Source organism: Heloderma suspectum, chromosome 2 (genome assembly GCF_057233095.1).
Source record: "Heloderma suspectum isolate Gila_16-S chromosome 2, 16-S_ref, whole genome shotgun sequence".
In the NCBI taxonomy this organism is placed as follows: domain Eukaryota; kingdom Metazoa; phylum Chordata; class Lepidosauria; order Squamata; family Helodermatidae; genus Heloderma; species Heloderma suspectum.
Window position 1 is genome coordinate 371,819,688 of NC_139459.1, and position 22,053 is coordinate 371,841,740.

The 22,053-nt window shown below is 50.1% G+C and overlaps 1 protein-coding gene across 1 annotated transcript; it reads left to right on the forward strand.

The window, feature by feature from the left end:
• Positions 1–24: 24 nt before the first annotated feature.
• On the forward strand, positions 25–20,942 carry LOC146356096 (zinc finger BED domain-containing protein 4-like). Its single transcript, XM_084831217.1, has 9 exons — positions 25–176; positions 2,190–2,807; positions 3,334–3,457; positions 7,105–7,190; positions 7,436–7,562; positions 12,338–14,888; positions 15,079–15,162; positions 15,811–15,876; positions 18,004–20,942. The coding sequence occupies exons 2-8, from the start codon at positions 2,376–2,378 to the stop codon at positions 15,842–15,844; spliced, it is 3,438 nt and encodes a 1,145-aa protein (XP_084687343.1). The 5' UTR covers positions 25–176; positions 2,190–2,375; the 3' UTR covers positions 15,845–15,876; positions 18,004–20,942.
• The last annotated feature ends 1,111 nt before the right edge of the window (positions 20,943–22,053 follow it).

Below are 22,053 nucleotides of genomic sequence, written 5' to 3' on the forward strand. Positions count from 1 at the left end.
AGCGAGGCGGGGAAGAGGAGGCGCCGCCCCTTGGGGCTGGGGGGGGAGGTTCAGGGTTAAAGCGAAAGAGCGCTTCGTCCCAGAGAGGCGCGCATGAGGCAGAGCAGCACGTGGAGCAACTTCCAGCCCAGCCCCCCCGCCCCCCTCCACTTCTCCCTGCCCTTTGGGCGCATCAGGTAAGAGCTGCAACGTGCTTTGGGGCGCAGATGAGTTCCAGGGGCAGGAGTGGGATGTGGAGGTAGGAGGGGATCATGCGGGGCAGCTGGCTTGCTTGGGGGTGGCAATGTGGGAGAGAAGCCCGGCTGGGGAAGAGAGAGGCGGCTGCGGGTTGGGAAGGGGGAGCTCAGAACTCTCTCCCTCGCCTCGCCTCCATATTCACCCCAAGGGGGAGGCGTGATCGGTGCAAAGGGCCTTTGGGTGCAAGGGAGAGAGATGCAACCGGGAGGGGGTTTGAAGAACGTAGGAAGAACCCTGCTGGATCAGACCAAGGGTCCATCTAGTCCAGCATTCTGTTCACACGGTGCCCACGGGAAACTCACCAGCAGGACACGAGTGCAATAGCACCTTCCCACACATGTTTCTCAGCGACTGGAGTACAGAAGGATACAGACTCTGATACTCGAGGTGGCATATGGCCATGAGGACTAGTAATTATTCCTTATTTAAGAGCATAAGTAGAGCTATGCTGGATCAGAGCAAGGGCCCATCTGGGCCAGTATTCTGTTCACACAGTAGCCAACCAGCTGCCCATGGGAAACCTACAAATAGGACATGAGTGCAACACAACCCTCCCACCCATGTTCCCCAGCAACCAGTAAACACAGGCCTACTGCCTCTAATATATAGCATATAGCCATGAGAACCAGTAGCCATTGATAGTTTTCTCCTCCAGAAATTTGTCCAACCCCCTTTTAAAGCCATCCAAAGTGGTGGCCATCACTACATCTTGTGGTGGCGAATTTCATTGTTTAACTCTGTGCTGTGTGAAGAAGTCCTTCCTTTTATCAGTCCTGAATCTCCCACCTTCATGAAATGACCCCTTAGGGTTCTAGTCCTATGAGAGAGGGTGAAAAAATGTCTCCCTGTTCACTTTCCCCACACCATGCATAATTTTCTACCCCTCTATCATGTCTCCCCTTACTTGCCTTTTTTTCTAAGCTAAACTGCCCCGGACATTGTAATCTTTCCTTGTAGGGGAAAGTTCCTCCAGCCCCGTGATCAATTTGGTTTCCCTTTTCTGCACCTTTTGCAACTTTGCAGGGTATGGAAGTATGTGTTGGGGGGGTGGAGGGGGAAACCAAGTTGTAGCAGGGTGAGATTGGGGGTTGAGAAAAGAGAGCCAGGGGCCCTTCCCCACCCCCGATCCACCCCAAGGGGAGGTGGCATATGCAGCTGTCCCAGCCAAGGCACCCCACATCGTAAAGCTTCTAGAGGTCCTTCCAGCATGCCCCTCTCTCAGAAGATGCCCTGTGGATCTGGGTAGAGGGGAGGGGAGGGAATGCAAAACACAGGAGTGGGCTTTAGAAATGTGGCAAGAATTAGAACTGAGCTCCTATTTAGGCCATTTTATGGTAGATGTTCCATAAGCATATCGGTTATAGACTAAGGTTGCAATCCGATGCCTGTTTACACAGAAAGAAGTCCTACAACTCCCAGCATGCCCCAGCCAGCTTAGCTGGCTGGGGCATGCTGGGAGTTGTAGGACTTCTTTCTGTCTAAACAGGCATCGGATTGTACCCTAAGAATTATAATTAGTGAATTCCTTTGTTTCTTGAGTGGTCTTGACTTATTATTATGTATGTTCTTTTCGTTGCCTTTATTTTGTGAACTTTATTTGAAAATAAAAGAAAATTTCTTGGGAAGAAGTGCAGTTGAGGGGTGGGGGGTGGGGAGATGCCTAGCCAGGGAATGTGGGGAGCGGGTGGGAAGTGGAAGGAAGCCAAGGACTGGATTCAGATAACACAATAACCCACACTCAAGGTTTGAGTGTGGGTTGTCGTCAAACCATGGGGTTGTTGTTGAAACCTGGGTTATGGTGTCGTCTGAACCCAGCTGCACTAACAAACCATGGTTTGTTAATCACGGACAACCCATGAAGAGACCCCACAGTGTGTTGTTGGGGTGTGAACCATGGGTTGTTCCAATCTGTAGTTTCTCCCCAAGTCTTGATTTTTATCTTCCTTTCCTAGAGGGAGAAGCCATGATCAATCGCTAGAATCCTCCATTCTTGTTTCTAAAATAGCTTCTGCCTCCAGAGCACAATACTTTGGACCCTTGTAGTCCTTCCCATCTGAGCAGTCCTTGCTTTCAGAGAGGAACCTGTCTGAGGAAGAGGAGAGGGGCAGGGGGATCGTTCAGTAATCCTGGAAGCCACCATGGAGTACGAAGTGAAGATGGAGGCGCTAGACTCATCTGGACCTGAAGCGGGGAGAAGCCCTGATGCCATGGAGGATGGGAACAGTGGGGCATTCTGGGAAAGAACTGTGCACAAGAGCCTGGGCAAGTGCACTGGCAGCTCAGATGTACGGCGCCAGCACTTCAGGGGACTGCGCTACCAGGAGGCCGAGGGCCCCCGAGAGCTTTGCAGCCGACTCCATGACCTTTGCCGTCAGTGGCTCCAGCCAGAAAGGTACACCAAGGCTCAGATGCTGGACCTGGTGATCCTGGAGCAGTTCCTGGCTGTTCTGCCCCTGGAGATGGAGAGTTGGGTCAGAGAGTGTGGAGCAGAGACCAGTTCGCAGGCAGTGGCCCTGGCCGAAGGTTTCCTCCTGAGTCAGGCAGAGGAGAAGAAGCAGGAAGAGCAGCAGGTGAGAGCATTTGATCCTGGTAGTTCAAAGGGGTGGATAGCAGGCTTTTCTACATGAGGCATTTATCGTGCACCTATCATTCCCTATGCACAGTTGTTTATGAATTGTTTAGATGAGATTGTGACCTTCCAGTTTCACTTCTGCATCTAAAGAATACTTTTGGAGAGTTTTTTTAGAGCAGAGAAAATGCTGTATTTAACTGTAAAAGCGAAAGTATCTGCTTTTGTCACTTCTGTATTTGCACCACTCCTCTATACCACAGTGCCACCTAGAGATTATGTAGTGGAAAAGCAGGAAAGGAAATGTTCCTTGTGCTTGGATCTCAATTCTGCAATGAAACTGAAAGTAGATACAGCGGAGTAACAGCCCTGTGTAGAACAGCTCAACGTGATTGATAGCATCCTGAAACCTCCGGACTTGTCTGAGTTTTGTCCCTCCTGCCCTGCCCTTTGCCCGCCCCCTTCCATTCCTTTCCTTTCCAATGCCTCTTCCCTTTCCCTGCCTGGGATCCTTGCTGCCATTTCAGGTGGAGGAGAAGACGGAAGGGCCTGGCAATTTCCCTGAGACAGAGACAGCTCCACTGGATCCCGCACACAAGCTGCTGTTCAAGTGGACTGTGCAGGATGGGGACAGAAGTGCCACCTTACCAGGTAAGGATGAACAGGCCTGTGTTTCCACTTAATTTTATTTTTTTATTTATTTAATTTATAGCCTGCCTTTCCACCAGGAAACAGCGCTCAAGGAGACACACCAATAGAAGCCAACATTTAAAATAAAACCATAGTTAAAACTATCCCAAAACAAAGACTTTAAAAACACAATGAAAAAGTCAACAATAAAAACAGCACCCAACCCAACAGACCTGCTTCAATAAAAGCAGTGGAGGCTGGTGGCTCTGACATCAGTGGGGCGGTGAATCCGGGTTTCAGTCACAGCCAGTCAGAACTCTAAAGGAGCTATCCAAGGTCCTGAACCCATTGGGGTGGGGAGGGGCTCAGCACCTTGGACAGCTCCTTTAGAGTTCTGATGGGTTCTGACTGAAACCCGGAGCAGATATATCACCCCACTGACATCAGAGCCGTCGTTCTCCACTGAATAAAAGCAAAGGCCTCCCTGAATAAAAAGGTCTTTCTCTGCCAGAGCAAGGACAGCTGAGAGGGAGCCAACCTAGCCTCCCTCAGTAAGGTGCTCCAGAGTCTGGGAGCGGCTACTGAGAAGGCCCTCAATCCCAGTTTCCTGAGTGGCCACTGCTGTTATTCCCCTCAAGGTTGTGCTGGGGAACCGCTTGCCTCACGCCTCTTCCCTAGTTTCAAAATGAGTTCATCCACAGTGCTTTAAGGCTAACCTTAAATATGGGCGACCCATGGTCCTCGCCAGCTTCATGGAGAATAAAGCTATCAATGGCTACTAGTCCTCATGGCTCTATGCTACCTCCAGTATCAGAGGCAGTGTGCCTCTGGACCCCAGTTGCTGGGAACATGGGTGGGAGGGTGCTGCCGCACTCATGCCCTGATTGTGGGTTTGCCGTGGGCAGCTGGTTGGCCACTGTGTGAACAGAAAGCTGGACTGGATGGAGACTTGGTCTGGTCCAGCAGGGCTCTGCCTATGTTCAGGTCCCCCAAAGGAGTTGCCCCTGCCACCATTCTCCCCACTGCTCAGCCAGTTATCACTAGGAGGAGTTGCAGTCGTGTGCCAATTGTGCTTCTCAGCTGGTCCGAGCGCTGTCCCGCCACTCCCTCATGAGGAAAGGTTGCGGCACTTGAGGCTTTTCAGCTTAGAAAAAGGGTGAGTACGGGGAGACATTTCATGTTATTTATTACATTTCTATACCACCCAATAGCCAAAACTCCCTGGGTGGTTTACAGAGATGAAGACCCCCAAATACAATAGAATAACGAAATATAAAACCATTTGCGTACAAAAATATAAAACAGTTTTGCACCACCAACAATAAGAATCCCAGGACCTTTAAAAGACCTTATCATATGCCGCCAAATGCCTGGGAGTAGAGGAAAGTCTTGACCTGGTGCCAGAAAGATGACAATATTGGCACTGGAAACATGACAATGCTGGCACCAGGAGGACCACAGTGGGGAGCCACCACTGAGAAAGCCCCGCCCTTGGTGCCATCCTCCTGGTAGGTTCATACCAAGACAGGCACTTCGTAAGGTATTGTGGTCCCGAGTCTATTTTGTACATAGAGGTGTACAAAATTATGCCTGGTGTGGAGAAAGTGGGTAGGGAGGCATTTTTCTCCCTCTGTCATAACCCTAAACCCAAAGGGGTCATCCCGTGAAGCTGATTGGCAGGAGATTCAGGACTATCAAGAGCGCCCTAGCTGCCTCTTGCAGTCCCCACCAATAGCCAACTCAGGACACAGACGACGAGGATCCTTTCTGAGACTTTATTCCTTTATTACTTTATGACTCTTTCAGATACTAATCACTAGCAACAAAGCAAGGAACAGCACTGGGGAAAGATAGCAGAGTAACTTAAGCTCCAGGTAAGGCAGTTAGTCCCCATTTAAAGGAGAACCACGAGAAGACCCTGAACTTATGGGCTAGGGAGAGATCCTCCCTCTTTCCCTTGGGTCCTCGGGACGTGACCATTGTTTGCGCACCAAACAAGCGGTACACCTCCTTTCTGCGCCCTCCATCTGTCATCGCTCTCTGCGTCTGCGCTGAGCGTCCAGCAAGCCCCCCTCCAGCGCTCTCTCGCTGCCAGGGTCACTATCTATCCCAGGAATGCCGGCAGGAGGAATCTCTGCCAGCTGCTGTGCCTGTGAGAGATGAGCGCGCTCCTCTCCAACGGATTGCTGTTCTTCCTCAGAATCAGAACTGCTCTGGGGCTCTATGGGCTTAGTTTCCACCCTGACAAGGACAGATCAAAGGAAGTACTTCTTCACACAGCGCAGAGTCAAACTATGGAATTTGCTACCACAAGATGTATTTATTATTTATTTATTTATTTCATTTCTATACCGCCCAATAGCCGAAGATCTCTGGGCGGTTCACAAAAAGATGTAGTGATGGCCACCAACTTGAATGGCTTTAAAAAGGATTTAGAGAGCAGTGCTGTGGCCCCTAGACAGCATCGGGGGCAGGGGGGACAGTTTGGATTCCTGGATCTGAAGTTGGAGACAGCGTTCTGACCTCAGATCCAAGAGTCTGAGCTTCCCACCCCCTCTCCCTCCCAGCTGGCATGGAGAGAACCACACCGACTGCCTCTCTGAGATAGCAAAGGTGACCTTGGAGAGGAGGGAAAGGGGGTGGTTCTGGGGGCAGGAGGTGGGGAGGGGAGTGGGGAGGCTGGCTTATGAAGAATCCTCCAGCCTCCTTCCCTCCCGCTCCACAGAGCCCCAGCTAGATGGGTGAGAAAGCCTGTCCAGCAAAAATGCAGAGTGGGAGGAGTGCAGAGGCAGAGATCCTCCCTCTCTGCATAACATGCCCATCAGCCTCTGATTTTGGAGCCTGACAGGCATCCTGATAGGATTGTGCCCTTATTAATTTAGTTATTCAGTCTGTATACGACCCAGCTGGCAAATGCTATTGGGGCAGTTTACAATCATAACACCAAGTGGCAAGAACAAAATAACCCAAATAAAATAATATCATATTTAACATTAAAAATATTAAAAATGTTGAGTAAAGCCAGCAGTGAATCAGAGCAACAGATTAAAGACAAAAAGCCTGCTTAAAGAGGAAGGTCTTAACCTGGCATCTAAATGTGTACAATGAAGATGCCAGGCAGATCTCTCAGGGAAGGGCATTCCACATACAGGGGCTACTGCAGAGAAAGCTCTGTAGACAAATTCATGGAGGGTAAGGCTATCAGTGTTGACTAGTCCTGATGGCTCAATGCTACTTCCAGTATTGCAGGCAACATGCCTCTGTGCCAGTTGCTGGGGAACATGGGCGGGAGAGTGCTGTTGTGCCCATGTCCTGATTGTGGGTTTCCTGTGGGCAGCAGGTTGGCCACTGTGTGAACAGAATGCTGGACTAGATGGACCTGTGGTCTGATCCAGCACAGCTCAACCTGGGAAGGGGGTTTTAGAAGTGGGGAGGCTAGCATTTCTATTCTGCCACTTTATAAAACGTCCAGGTGACCACAAGCAAGGAAAGGGGGGGTATAAGTGATCGTATGAATAAACAAATGAAAAATGTGGAGAAAGTACTCTCAGTTCCCAAGCCATTTTGGGCTTTGACATTTAGTCCTTTTCACAAGGACTAGCGCCTTAAATGGGACCAGGGAGTGAACAGGATCAAACATCCTCCCACCTCCTCTGCCTCCCTCACAGGTGGTGAAATGACCCTGATGCTTCATTCTGGGCCTTCTCCCCATGGTGATGGAGCAGAAACGGTCGCTGGGCAGTCACCGGATCAGGTAGGAGAAGAATGACTGGAAAGAGCAGGGTGGGAGGTGGCCTGGGTGCCTGCATCTCTCTCCCTAGGTGTGAAAGCACCTGCCTCTTTCCTGTTTGATCCAGTTAAAATCTCCCATTAGGAAAGCGTTGAACACAACAGAGGAAGCTTTAGTCCTCCAGCCACCCCAGTTCTTCTGCCTTTTAGGGATGGTTAAATTATCTGTGAGGAGGAACTGTTCTCTTCTTCTTCTCCTCCTCCTCCCAGGGTCCAGTGGCCTTCGAGGAGGTGGCTGTGAACTTCACAGAGGAGGAGTGGGCGCTGCTGGATCCAGGCCAGAGGGCTCTGCACAGGGAAGTCATGGAGGAGAACTGTGGGAATCTGGCTTCTGTGGGTGAGGATCTCTCTGTGCCTTTGTTGATAGATGGATCTGGATCTGAATCTGGCTTCTGTGGGTGAGGATCTCTCTGTGCCTTTGTTGATAGATGGATCTGGATCTGGATCTGAATCTGGCTTCTGTGGGTGAGGATCTCTCTGTGCCTTTGTTGATAGATGGATCGATCTGGATCTGAATCTGGCTTCTGTGGATAAGGATCTCTCTGTGCCTTTGTTGATAGATGGATCTGGATCTGGATCTGAATCTGGCTTCTCTGGGTGAGGATCTCTCTGTGCCTTTGTTGATAGACGGATCTGGATCTGGCTTCTGTGGGTGAGGATCTCTCTGTGCCTTTGTTGATAGATGGATCTGGATCTGGCTTCTCTGGGTGAGGTTCTCTCTGTGCCTTTGTTGATAGACGGATCTGGATCTGAATCTGGCTTCTGTGGGTGAGGATCTCTCTGTGCCTTTGTTGATAGATGGATCTGGACCTGGCTTCTCTGGGTGAGGATCTCTCTGTGCCTTTGTTGATAGACGGATCTGGATCTGGCTTCTGTGGGTAAGGATCTCTCTGTGCCTTTGTTGATAGATGGATCTGGATCTGGCTTCTGTGGGTGAGGATCTCTCTGTGCCTTTGTTGATAGATCCTCTGGAAGCAGGCAGTGCTGGCTTTAGGTTTTGAGGGGCTGTGGGCAAGGCACCCTCCATGGGCTCCCTCCCTCAGAGAGGCTCCCTTCTCACGCCACTGTCACCAGCTGCTCTTACTCCTCCCTCTCTTTCTCCTCCTGGCTCCCACTTGCTTGCTTGGCAGGCAGAGAGCCAGGGAGCAAAGAGGTTGTGGCGTCTCCTCCTCCTCACCACCACCACCATTGTCTGGGCCAGAGTGAGAGGCAAGTGAACAAGCAGGTTGCCGTGGTGAAGAAGAGCAGCAACTCCAGGGGGCTCTGGTTAGTGGGCCCTTGCTGGGGTGTGGGCCCTTGTCAGGTGCCCAACCATGCCAATCCTTGACGCCAGCCCTGGAAGCAGGAACTGTGATAATTTGGGGTCTGTTTCAGTTGCTGCTATTGTCAGCGCGATGTAGAGGGGTCATGGTGGACCTCAGTGGCTAGTCAGTGTTCCTCAGATCCTGTATTTACTCATTTCCAGAGGGGACGTGGCGTTAGCCTGTCGCAGCAAAAAGAGCAAAGGGTTTTGCGGCACCTTAAAGACTAACACATTTGTTCTGGAATGACCGTTCATGGGTACTGAGTCAACGGTAGGTGTGGCAGCTATTGGATTACACCGAGCAGTGCATTTTGGGACAGTGAATGGCTGATCTCCATTTCTGGAAACACAAAAGCTGGCTGTACGCCTGATTGGCCCCTTGCTCTGGGTCCTTGAGTCAGCATAGAGCAGAAGGGCAGAGAAACATGACAATCCTCATATGAACAAAGTGAGAGATTAATGTTGGTTGGCGCATGATGTATGTGCTGGCTGGGGATGATGGGAGTTGTAGCCCAAGACAGCTGAAGGGCACTCTAAGGTGCTGCAGGACTCTGGGTTTTTCCCCATCAGAATGGATGCTGCTAACACAGTGCAGTTCAAAGAGAGACTGCCCTTTCCCTGAGTTGTGTTGCTTAGGCAACCAGGCAAAAGAGGCTGCTGGCTTTCAGGCCTTGTTCCTTAACTTGGTAATCGAGTCCTCAGGCCATGGGTTTTGGTGGGTTTGGGGGGTTTTGAAACACTTGAAAACACTGCTTGAAACACTGGGCAAATTTCATGAATTTGGGGTAGAATGATTGTTTCTTACTGGTTCCAGGGCAGGGTGGGCAGCCTGCAGCCCTCAGCCTAATTTCAGAAGCCCTCTGCTCACTTTAGATTTCTGGCAAGAATGAGTTGCCCCTTCCCTTGCAGCCCATTAGGCAGGCACCAAGAGGGAGAGAGAAAGGGAAATGGCAGAAAGAGAGAGGGAGGAAGGGGGTGGGAAAAAGAAAGAGAAAGGGAAAGGGGGTGGCAGAAAGAGAGAAAGAGAAAGGGGTGTCTGAAAGAGCAAGAGAGAGAGAAAGGAGATGCAGACAGAGAGAGAGAGAAGAGGTGGCAGAAATAGAGGCAGAGAGAAAGGGGGTGGCAGAAAGATTGAGAGAGAAAGGGGGTGGCAGAAGGAAAGGGAGAGAAAGAAAGGGGGTGGCAGAAAGAGAGAAAGAGAAAGGGGTGTCTGAAAGAGCAAGAGAGAGAGAAAGGAGATGCAGACAGAGAGAGAGAGAAGAGGTGGCAGAAATAGAGGCAGAGAGAAAGGGGGTGGCAGAAAGATTGAGAGAGAAAGGGGGTGGCAGAAGGAAAGGGAGAGAAAGAAAGGGGGTGGCAGAAACGTATCAGTTTGGGGAAGCTTGGCCTAGTTCCATGGCTGCCATCTTTGTTCATTTAAATATAAAACATGTGGACATAAAGTTGTGTGTGTGTGTAGTGTGGTGTACTACGGGACTTACTCCCAAGGAAAAATGTGTACAGATTGCACTGTTAGTCTGGCTAGGGAGGATCTTCAATAAATAAATACGTATTTCAACATTTAAATGAATCTGGGGCTGAGTTGCTACTAGCCCTACCAATCTCCTGTTATTTCTCTCTGGCTCATCTGACCAGAAAAAAAGAGGGGGTGGGGGCGGATCATAAAGTTTCCCAATTTGCCTTGGAAAATCTGGTAATGGCGGATTCTCTTCCACTTGAGTAGCCTTCCCTAACCCAGTGCCCTCTGGATACGCTGGACTACAAATCCCCAGCACCGTGGCCAGTGGCCTGCTGGAGCCAGCATGGTGGAATGGAGGGGGTCCCTCCCTGGTTAATTCCTTTAATCCTCGACCTGCATGGGCTGGTTGCAGCCCTCGCCAGTGAACACCCTAGCTGCTGCTGTCTGCATTAGGGCAATGAAATAGATGAGGCCAATATGTTCACTTATAACCAATCCCTGCCTGGCTCCCACTCAGGGGGAGCCCACAAGCCACACCTTGCCCCAGCCTAGGTCCAGGCCACAAGCCTGTCTCTCACACAGGAGCCTGGTGACATTCCAGTCCCTAGCTGGCACCCCGTAACTCCGCTGCAGCTGCCCCCTCTGCCTGTGGCAGGCCTGGTTCTTCTGAGCCTCTTCCCAGAGCTGTTCAGTCACAGGCGAGGCCGTGGCCCCATCCAGCCACAACACAGCCCCAGCTGCAGTGCAGCAAACTCCCAGCAGTCAGGCAGAAAAAATGAAACGACAGATAAAGCCGGAATGGCTGGATGCTCTGCCCCCACTGTTTATTCCCTGCACTGGCTTAACCAGGGAGACAACCGCCACGACAGAGGCCATAAACCTGATTACAAGACAGAGCACGTTCTTCCCAAGATACATGCCTCTGTGATCGCCACCATTTTTTAAAAAAAAGTCAAGGACCAGTGGAGGCCAGTGGCTCCGATTTTGGTGGGGCTGTGCATCCATCCTGGGCGTCAATCAAAACCAGCCAGAACTCTAAAGGAACCATCCGATGTGCTCAGCCCTTTCCCCAAAATAGGTTCAGCACCCTGGATAGCTCCTTTAGAGTTCCAGCTAGTACTGACTAAAACCCAGAATGGATGCACAGCCCCACCGAAATCAGACCCACCGACCTCCGCTGGTCCTTGGCTTTTTTTAAAAAAATGGCGGCGGTCGCGGAGGCATGTATCTTGGGAAGAACGCGCTCTGTCTTGTAATCTGGTTTATGGCCTCTGTCATGGCGGTTGTCTCCCTGGTACATTTAGAGAGGGGAGAGACCAGGATGTGCTCATTCTGTGTGCGCGTGGTGGGGGTGGGGGAGAATTCAGCTGTTACAGGAAATCAGAGGCGGGAAACATACGGCCTGCAAGCTGTATGTAGCTCTCTCTGCCTCTTGGTGCGGCTGCCATGCCACCGAATTCACAGCAGCAAAGAAATGCTGGTTTGTTGCTGAACATCACCAGCAAACCACAAAGAAAGCCAAAAGCCTCAACATCTCACTTGGTGTTTTTTTTAATTGAGTTTTTCAAAGTAACACTAAACAGTAACCAATCCAAGCACACCACGTGTGAGTCAACTTCTTTACAGTCTTTCTGATCACTCAGGATCTCGATTTGGTACAAGCAAGATTATCCAATAAAGTTATCGCTTGTCATCCTAAGAGATCGCGCCATAGAGTTCCGTGTGTCTTAAGAGGTTGTCATGCATTCTTAGTATTAGTAAGTTCAATGAATGTGTACCATATTCCATAAAAAGCTGAAAACAAGCAAGAGTTGGATGCTTTAGGCTTCCTTAGCAGTTTGTGATTATTTTTTCTGGCAGCCCACAGGGCAGGGTGAGTCCAGGGGGTGGAAATGGCCCCGTGGCCACCTGAAGTTGTCCACCACTAGAACATAAGAACACAAGAAGAGCCCTGCTGTATCAGACCAAGGGTCCATCTAGTCCAGCATTCTGTTCACACAGTGGCCAACCAGCTGTCGACCAGGAATCCACAAGCAGGACAGGAGTGCAGCAGCACCCTCCTGCCCATGTTCCCAAGGAACTGGTGTACATAGGCTCAGTGCCTCTGGTACTGGAGGTAGGACATAGCCATTGATAGCCTTTTCCTCCAGGAATTTGTCCAACCCCCTTTTACAGCCATCCAAATTGGTGGCCATCACTACATCCTGTGGTAGCGAGGTCCACAGTTTAACTAATAAGAACTGTGGGATATAGACACGTGGCTCAGATTGCTCATCTTTGCTGCGTTATGTAATGTCAGCCCTGCAGGAGACACGATGAGAAATGAGTAGGTTTCTCTGTTTGGCTTCAGATTCCCAGGAGGCAATGTTGAAAGCTGTTTCTGCAGAATCCAAAGCCCTGTGTGCCATGCGTGATGACGCTGAGTTGCTGGAGGATGTCCTGAAAGACGACATTGCTGGTGGCACAGGCCCTGGGCCTGCCTCTATCCCAGCTGCTACCTCAGGATCCACACCGCCACACCAAGTGGCCCCCCAACCGCCAGGGATCGAACACTTCTTCTCCAATGCGACCGTGACGCTCTCCCAGGCTGCGTCGGCTTCGACGATCTCCGCCACCACATCCTTCCAGCCCGATGTCACGAACGTAATCTACTGCTCCTTCGTGGTGCCGCCAGCCAAGAGAGCCAAAACCACGTCTGCCGTCTGGGACTACTTCGACTCTTCCACGAAGGACAAGTTTGAGGTGTTCTGCAAGGTCTGCGGCGTCAAGGTTCGCCTGGGCAAACCCAGCGGTTGTCAGAGGGTGGGAACCACTGCCATGCACACCCACCTGAAGAGGTACCATAACATCGTCATCACTAAAGTCACGGGAGTCACCGGAAACCCCCCTGCCCCGCTTCTGCCGGCGGGGATGGTTTCCCCTGCCCCTTCCTCTGTTCCGGGGCATCTGCCAAGAGAGGAAATGCAGCTGTCTCTGAAAGGTGAAAAGTGGGCCAGCAGTGACCCCTTGGCTATGGAAATCACCACTGCTTGTGCCAAAATGTTAGTGGTGGACATGCTGCCATATTCACATGTTGAAGGGGAAGGCTTCAAAGCATACAACAAACTGGTAGCACCCAAGTACAACGTCCCCTCGGGGCAATACTTCTCGCAGACCGCGATGCCTGAGCTGGCATCGACTGTCATTAGCGAGGTCAAGAAGGCCCTGAGGAACAGCGTGTGCGCCGCAATCCACTTAACGGCCAATCGGTGGGCCAGTGGCAAAGCCCTCAGCTACCTGTCGCTGACGGCTCATTGGATGACCGACAGCGGGACCGCGCTCGTCAAGGAGGAGGCGGTGCTCTCGCTGTCTGCTTTTCGTAAGCGGCACACACCGGAAAACATGGCCGCCCACTTCACCAGTATAATCCAGAGGTGGCTCGCCCCGCTAGGTCTGTCTGTGGGGTGCGTGGCGGCAGACAGCGGCACTCATATGGTGAAAGCCCTGCGGGAGCTTCGCTTACAGCACCTCCCGTGTATGGCTCACTGCCTAAACCTCGTGGCCAAGACATTTTTTAAAGACGAGCACAGCAGCGTGTCTAAGGTCATCCTGAAGGCCCGGAAGGTCGTCGGGCACTTCCGCCATTCCTCGGTGGCACGCGAGCGCCTGAGCGACATTCAAGCTTCCACCGGCAAAACCCCGCTCGTGTTGGCAGGGGACGTGCCTGCCCGGTGGAGTTCGACGTTCTCCATGCTGGAACAGGTGCACGGGCTGAGAAGCGCGCTGCTCGAGTACTTTGGCCGGGAAGAGGGAGCCGAACTTCGCATCTCGCCTCGCGACTGGAAGGTCATGAAAACCCTGATCGAGGTCCTGCAGCCTCTGGAAAAAGCGAAGCGCTTAGTGAGCCGGGCAGATATCACGGCAAGCGAGATGTTGCCCACGTTGCATTTCACTAAGCGGCGATTCAATTTCCTGTCGTTCAAGTTTGAGAATGAGGACAACGTAGTTGGTGCCCGCCTGTCTGACCTCATGCTGCGCTTGCTAAAAAGCTGCCGGCAGCTCCAAGAGATTCAAGAGAGCTTATTCTATGTGACCAGCATGTACCTTGACCCGCGGTTCCGGGACAGGCTCCACCATCATATAGAGGGGGATGCGAACTCCCTGATAAAATCTGTACAGGAACATATTGTGCGCTTAGCCCTGACACCCTCCCCAGAAAGTAAGCTGGGGAAAGGATGTAACGTCAGGACAAGGGGTCATGCGACTCCCCAGAAGGGGATCGAAATCACTGCAAGCGGCGAGGCTGATGAAATTCTGTATTCGTTAAAAAGCAGCAAGCAGGAAATGCAAGAGGCAACAGTGGATGAGAAGGAATGTCTGAATTGGTATACGGACTCAGAGGAAGAGGACGAGGAGACGCTGCCTGATTTCCCCTCTAAGTCCTCCGTGAAAGCGGAGCTGCAAGCCTATCTCCTCGATCCCACCATCCGCATGTGGAAGAAGAAAATTAGCTGGAACCCTGCAGAGTACTGGTACACGAAGAAGGACGCCTGGCCGTCACTGTACAAAGTTGCGACGTACCACCTGTCCTGCCCGCCCACGAGTGTGAGCTCGGAGAGGTCATTCAGCCCCGCTGGCAGCATCGATAGCCAGCGGCGGCCGTCACTGGTGCCGGCAGACATGCACATGCGGGCGGTGATCAGGGAAAACCGCGGCCGCATCCCGGCGGACTTTGTACTCCAGGGAAAAGACGTTGACCTCCAGAGTCTGGGTCTGCCAGTAGCAGAGGAAGCACTGGCTGAGGAAGAGGAAGACGTCCAGGAAGAAGACGTTCAAGAGGAAGTGTCCGCGATGGAGGAGGATTCGTTGAGCGGTGGCGAGGAGAGCTCTGAAGGAAATCCGCCAATTCTGCATCAAAGAAGGTAAACTCCTTGGGAATTGTAAAATGCAATAGATGGTGGTTGTGGGGGAGGGAAGAAAGGTTCCTGCGATCAGTCTGGTTCTGATTGTCTTCTGAATGATTAGGTGAACTCATTTCTAGGGATCTAAAGGTATGTAAAAACCTGTGTGCACGCCTATGCTACACATGTATATTCTTGTTCCCTCCAACAGTTCAAGCATGGAAGGTGATCAGGATGCTAGTTCAAAGACAAGGCAGATCAGGAAGACTCCTCTTGAATCGCTAGGAGGCACCAGGCAAGTCTCTCCCTCTCTCTCTCTCCAATTCCAAACTATCATTCTATTGTTTAATGTGTCTGTGTGTGCCATACATTTATGGGGTGTTATCCATGTGATATCATGTCCTCCTGAGCATACTTTATCCATGCCCAGTTTCTGTGGCAGTGCTCTGCTACTGTTTGTAAATCGCTTTCAAACTACATAAGCACATAAGAAGAGGCCTGCTGGATCAGACCAAGGGTCCATCTAGTCCAGCATTCTGTTTGTACAGTGGCCAACCAGCTGCCTGTGGGAAACCCCCAAGTAGGACAAGAGCACCCTTCTGCCCATGTTCTCCAGCAACTGGTATTGAGAGATATATTGCCCTGATACTGGAGGTAATATATAGCCACCGTGACTAGTAGCCATTGACAGCCTTATCCTCCATGATTTTTTCTTAAAAACCCTTAAAGCTGTCCAAGTTGGCAACCATCACTACATCCTGTGGTAGCAGATTCTATAGTTTCACTATGTGCTGTGTGAAGAAGCCCTTCCTTTTATCTGGCCTGACTCTCCCACCATTCAGTTTCATGGGATGACCTCTGTAGGTGGTCATCTTCCAAGTGTGGTTGCACCATAGAACTAAATCTAATTCTCTTCTCCCCACACCCATTCCTCCTCTAACAGATCAATCACAGAAGACAATCAGAATGCAAGCTAGATAGAGGACAAGGCAATCTAGGAATTCACCAGGCAAGTCTCTGTTCTCACTGTCTTTATCATTCTCTGCACAAGTGTGGGTTTAAAAACACATGTGCACTCCATAATCAGCCATGTCTGCATGACCCACCTGGAAGATCTCTGCAAATTGAAGTCAATAATGTCCCGTTCCCGTTGTGAAATACTGTAGTGTGGTCTTCCCCACCTGGGTGCCCTCTGGATGTTTTGGACCTCAACTCCCATCAGCCCCAGCTAGAAGTGCCAGTGGTCAGGAATGCTAGGAATTGTAGTCCCAAACATCTGGAGGGCACCGTGTTGGGGAAAACTGCTGTAGTCTATAACATAGTTCCAAGACGGTGAAACCTAGACCCCTGAACCTTGGCATGCATACTAAGGGGACCCTAAGGCCATGCATCCTGGGGTTATTTTGTTTTTAGAATACATTAATTAATTTACATTAATTTAAATGTGTCCACGTGGTTGAAGCCTTCAGCCACAAGATGGCAGATTTCCCTAACCAGTGCATAGCTTTGCAGTCCGTACAGTTTGAAGCCAGGGGAGATTAGTAGGCCGAGGGTCAGTAATATGACTGCCCCCTTCCACCTGCTGTGGGGTAGCCCTCCTCAGGGGAATGGAGTGGGCAGATCCCTCCGTCAGGGGACTACAGGGGAACACCATGGCAGGGGCTGAGCCTAGGGGTGCCAGACAGTGTGGCTTCACTCAGACGGAGCAACCGCCTCATCCAAAGCCCTGCTGGTTTGCTGTGGCCCGGGTGGGAGATGGCTTTTTTCTCCTTTTACCAGAGGAGTTTTTCTTCCTTCCTTCCTTTCCCCACCCCCATTCCAGTCAATAGGAGGGAATTAACTAGGTATTTTGGGGGGGCTTGTTGGGTAAAGGGGGGCTTAGTGTCACCCCAACTTGCCCCATTTTGGTCCCCACCCCTAGCAGGAAAGCCATGCCTGCTGAGCTTTCCATGGGGGGATTTATTTTTATTTATTATTAAAATTTATATACCGCCTTCTTTGCTAAAAAGCAATCGAAGCGGTGCGCAAAAACTTAAAGCAGCGTTTCTCAGACTGTGTTTCAGGCAGGTCTCAGTGCTGCAGGCTGCCCAGGGTCTCTTCACTTGGCCACCCTGTGCCTGCATAGGCAGGTGTGGGAGTTGGTTAGAGAGCAAGCCTAATATTTTTAATAATAATTTCTAAATACTGAGAATATAATGGAATTGGGATAAGGGAGGGAAGCTGTAATGGGAGGAAGGAAGTGACTGTAAAAGCAGCAGGAGGGAGGGATAAAAGAAACTGGCACTTGGGAATAGGGTACAAGTTTAGTATGAAAGGAGAAGGGGAGACAATATGGCAGGAGATGAATAAGAATACTCTGAGAGGCACGTGGGGGGAAGAAGGAAAACAATCTAAGATAAAAAGTACTCGCTAGTTAAAGCCTCTGGATTAGCAAATTCTGCCTGAAATGGGGAGGCCGAGTCATGACACCTTCAGAGCCAATGCCTGTACTTCACTTGAAGAAAGCTGAACTATGGAACTCCCTGCTACAAGGAAATAGCTATGGCAAAAAATAGCCATTTCCAAAGAGGCACCAACCCTATGTTACCATTTCGTGACTGGTGGGGCCTCAGCCATTTTCAGCTCTCTCAAGAGGTCCTTGGGAGTAGAAAGTTTGAGAACCCCTGAGTTAAGACATACCAGGGTGGGGCATGGTGATGGGGTGGGCCTCCCGAGATGCAAGTGCTATCCTGCCCTCAGTGCTCTCTCTGCAGAGCAGCACTTATGCTGAGGGCCGGCCCCAGACATTTTGCTGCCTGAGGCAAAGAACAAGATGGCTCCTCCTCCCATTCCATGTTCAAAGGCCAACTGGAATGGCAGAGAAATCTGCCTTCATCACTGATGCTGGGACAGTGTCCTCCAATGCATCTGAAGGGAGCAGCCTAACTGACAGAGTGCAGAACAGGCTGGGTGTTGCACAGCTCTCTCCTAACACATTCCTGCCGCCTCCTAGCATGGGCTGCCTGAGGCAGCTATTTCACTCTGCCTAATGGTAGGGCCGGCCCTGCTTATGCCACCTCCATCACTCTTCTCACTTGCTTTTGGCTAGCTTCAGGTTTCACTAAAACAAACGTCTTTCTCACTCCTTCCCATTCAGAGGCTTCCAAATGTACCTTGAAGCAGAGATCTCCGTGCTGCTGCCAGGAGCCAGAGAAGATGTCCCAAAAGCCGAAGAAGATGATGTCTGGGAATGGCCGTGATGGCTGTTTAAAACTGGACTGTGCAGAATGCTGTTACATGCTGGTTAGCCGAGCTTATGGTGCAGTGACGCTGCAAGCTGTAAACTGTAAAGGGAGAAGAACAGTTATCTTCCTGGCAAAGGAAAATGTTTTCTAGATCTCCTTAAACCTCTTGGCTGCCTCTCTCCCGGAGGGAACTGATCCCTCTTGCTTAAACAAGGCAGGAATAAGACCCTTATTAAAGAAACCTTCCCGTGGCCCAGGAGAGCTCTCTAACTGTAGGCCAGTCTCAAAAGTACCATTCTTGGCAACAGTGATTGAGAAGGTGTCAGCGTTGTAACTCCAGATGCATCTAGATGAAGCAGATTATCTGGACCCATTTCAATCAGGCAGGCAGCTTTGATATGGGACTGCCTCAGTCACCTGGGTGGAAGACATACTCCAGGAACAGAATGGAATTCTTCTGGACTACCGGGTGGGCTGGGCCTTGGGGGTGCTCTTTTGCAGTGGTTCCAGTCTTTTCTTTCGGGCCGTATGCAGAAGGTGGTGCTGGGGGATTCCTGTTCAACTCCATGGCTGTTGGCCTGTGGTGTCCCACCAGGTTCTATCTTGCCCCCCAAGTTACTGAACATTTACATGAAACTGTTGGGAGAGGTCATTCGGAGCTTTGGAGTAAGATACCACCAATGCGCTGAAGACACCCAGCTCTATTGCTCTTTGTCACCCAACACCAAAGAAGCAGTCGAAAGCCCTGAACATTGCCTGGGTTCGATAATGGCCTGGATGAGGGTGAACAAGTTGCAGTTAAATCCAGACAAGACAGAGGTGTTCTGGAGCTTGACTCGGGGGATTGAGATTCAGCCTGTTTTGAAAGGGCTTGCGCTCCCCGCTGAAGGATCAAGTCCGTAGCTTGGGAGGACTGGATCCTATGCTGTCTCTGGACCTTCAGATGGTGGCAGTGTCAGGAGTGTGTCTGCCAAATTCTGCACAGCTGTGACCCTTCCTGAGTCAGTTCGAATCAGCAAGAGTTATCCGTGCCTTGGTTACATCACGTTTCGACTACGGCAATGCCCTCCGCGCGGGGCTACCCCTGTAGAACGTCTGGAGAGTTCCATTGATGCAAAATGCAGCAGTCAGGCTGCTAACGGAGGAACGGTATCGGGACCACATTACATCAGTCCTGAAAGACCTGCACTGGTGGCTATTTGCTTTCTGGGCTCAATTCAAGGTGTTGGTTTTAACCTTTAAAGCCCTAAATGACTTAGGACCTGGCTATCTTAAGGGACCACCTGTCTTGCTATGAACCTGCCAGGTTATTAAGACCTGTAGGAGAGGCCCTTTTGAGGGCAGCATTACCTGCAAAGGCCTGTTTGTTGGGCACGTGTGAAAGGGTTTCTCCTATGTTGCCCCCAAATTGTGGAATGCGTTCCCTGAAGAACTTTATTTATTTATTTATTTATTTACTTACTTACTTACAACTACAATTGGCCCCCACTCTCTTGGCCTTTAGCAAGGGTGTGAAAACACATCTTTTCAGTTTAGTCTTTTACAGTGTATAGTTTTAATGCTTTTACTGAGGTTTTATTGCTTTCGGTTGCTATACACCACCTTGATGGCTTTTCAGTAGATAAGGCGATATATAAATGTAAATAATAAACAAACCACTACCACCATCATCACCAGAAATGGAATAACCAATTCAATTAAATCAACAAAAAACTCTTTCTTTGGAGTGTGTGCGTGCCTGCGCAAGTATTGATGAAAAACAATTTTAAAAAGGAACTTCTGCATAGCACATTGATTGGACTGAAATATACCATCCAGGAGCAATCCTTTGCATGTCTACCCAGAATAAAGCTCCCTTAAATTCAGTGACTTACCCTAAGTAAGTCTGTGTGTGCAGCCCTCCGTGTGTGTTGTAGAGTGGGAAGCAGGGCCTTTCCACCAGCCCTGCTGAAAGGCTTGATCCCCCCCCCCTTTCTCTCCCTATTCCTTTTTCCTCGCGTGTCGTGTCTTTTTAGATTGTAAGACTGTGGATAGGGACTGTTGCGTTTTACTGATTGTATGTAAGTTGCTGTCCAAGAGCTTTTTTGGCTGATGAGGGGGATAAAAATACTTCAAATAAAGAAATAAATAGTACAACTCCCATCATCCCCAGCCAGGGATGGTCCCATTTGGAAAGGCTGGCATATAGGATTGCGGCGTGGAGATGAGCGAGAAAGAGTAACAGTCACACTCACAGATCACTGTGGGTGCACTAAGTATCTGGGGAACTAACCCAACCATGAAGCTCACTTTGGACCAGTCAGTCACTTGTCTCCCAGCCTAAACTCCCTCACAGGGTTGTTGGGAGGATTAATTTGAGGGAAGGAGCCATGTACACTGCCTTGAGCGTCTCGCAGGTGCGGTGGGATTAAAATGTCAAAGTAATACATGTAATAAATTAACAGGTATTTCCTCATCTTCAAGCTGCCTCCTTCCTTCTGCCAACAACAGCTACATCCAGGGCTCCCCCAGGTTGGAAGCGGCTCTTTGCAAACTGCTCTCTGATGGGCCCCATCTTTGTCAGGGTCCCTGAGGGGCTTACCTAGTGCCGGTTGCAGCACTAGGTGACTGGGTCCAGCCACCATTTTAAGGCACAACCGTATGCATGTTTAGACAGAAAAAAGGCCCACAACTGCCAGCCGCCATTTTAAGGCACAACCGTATGCATGTTTAGACAGAAAAAAAGGCCCACAACTCCTGGCCACCATTTTAAGGCACAACCATATTTTAAGGCACAACCGTATGCGTATTTAGACAGAAAAAAAGGCCCACAACTCCCGGCCGCCATTTTAAGGCACAACCGTATGCATGTTTAGACAGAAAAAAATGCCCACTTCTCCCAGCCGCCTTTTTAAGGCACAACCGTATGCATGTTTAGACAGAAAAAAGGCCTACAACTCCCAGCTGCCTTTTTAAGGCATAACCGTATGCATGTTTAGACAGAAAAAAAGGCCCACAACTTCTGGCCGCCATTTTAAGGCACAACCATAATTTTAGGCACAACCGTATGCATGTTTAGAAAGAAAAAAGGCCTACAACTCCCAGCTGCCATTTTAAGGTACAACCATATGCATGTTTAGACAGAAAAAAAGGCCCGCACCTCCCGGCCGCCATTTTAAGACACAACCGTATGCATGTTTAGACAAAAAAAAAAGGCCTGCAACTCCCACCTGCCATTTTAAAGCACAACCGTATGCATGTTTAGACAGAAAAAAAGCCCCGCAACTCCCGGCCGCCATTTTAAGGCACAACCGTATGCATGTTTAGACACAAAAAAAAGGCCTACAACTCCCAGCTGCCATTTTAAGGCACAACCGTATGCATGTTTAGACAAAAAAAAAGGCCTACAACTCTCAGCTGCCATTTTAAGGCACATTTTAAGGCATGTTTAGACAAAAGAAAAGGCCCGCAACTCCCAGCTGCCATTTTAAGGCACAACTGTATGCATGTTTAGACAGAAAAAAAGGCCCACAACTCCCAGCTGCCATTTTAAGGCACAACCGTATGCATGTTTAGACAAAAAAAAAGGCCTACAACTCCCGGCCGCCTTTTTAAGGCACAACTGTATGCATGTTTAGACAGAAAAAGGCCTACAACTGCCAGCCGACTTTTTAAGGCACAACCGTATGCATGTTTAGAGAAAAAAAAAGGCCTACGACTCCTGGCCGCCATTTTAAGGCATAACCGTATGCATGTTTAGACAGAAAAAAAGGCCCGCAACTCCCGGCCGCCATTTTAAGGCACAACCGTATGCATGTTTAGACAAAAGAAAAGGCCCACAACTGCCAGCTGCCTTTTTAAGGCACAACCGTATGCATTTTTTGACAGGAAAAAGGCCTACAACTGCCAGCCGCCTTTTTAAGGCACAACAGTATGCATGTTTAGACAAAAAGAACAGGCCTACAACTCCCGGGTGCCATTTT

What these genes read in the sequence shown, in the direction of transcription:
- LOC146356096 (XM_084831217.1), top strand. Translation starts at nt 2,376, where the DNA reads ATGGAGTACGAAGTGAAGATGGAGGCGCTAGACTCATCTGGACCTGAA. An exon ending in AGAAGCAGGAAGAGCAGCAG is followed by an intron (nt 2,808 to 3,333) that starts GTGAGAGCATTT and finishes CTGCCATTTCAG; the next exon opens with GTGGAGGAGAAGACGGAAGG. An exon ending in CAGAAGTGCCACCTTACCAG is followed by an intron (nt 3,458 to 7,104) that starts GTAAGGATGAAC and finishes CCTCCCTCACAG; the next exon opens with GTGGTGAAATGACCCTGATG.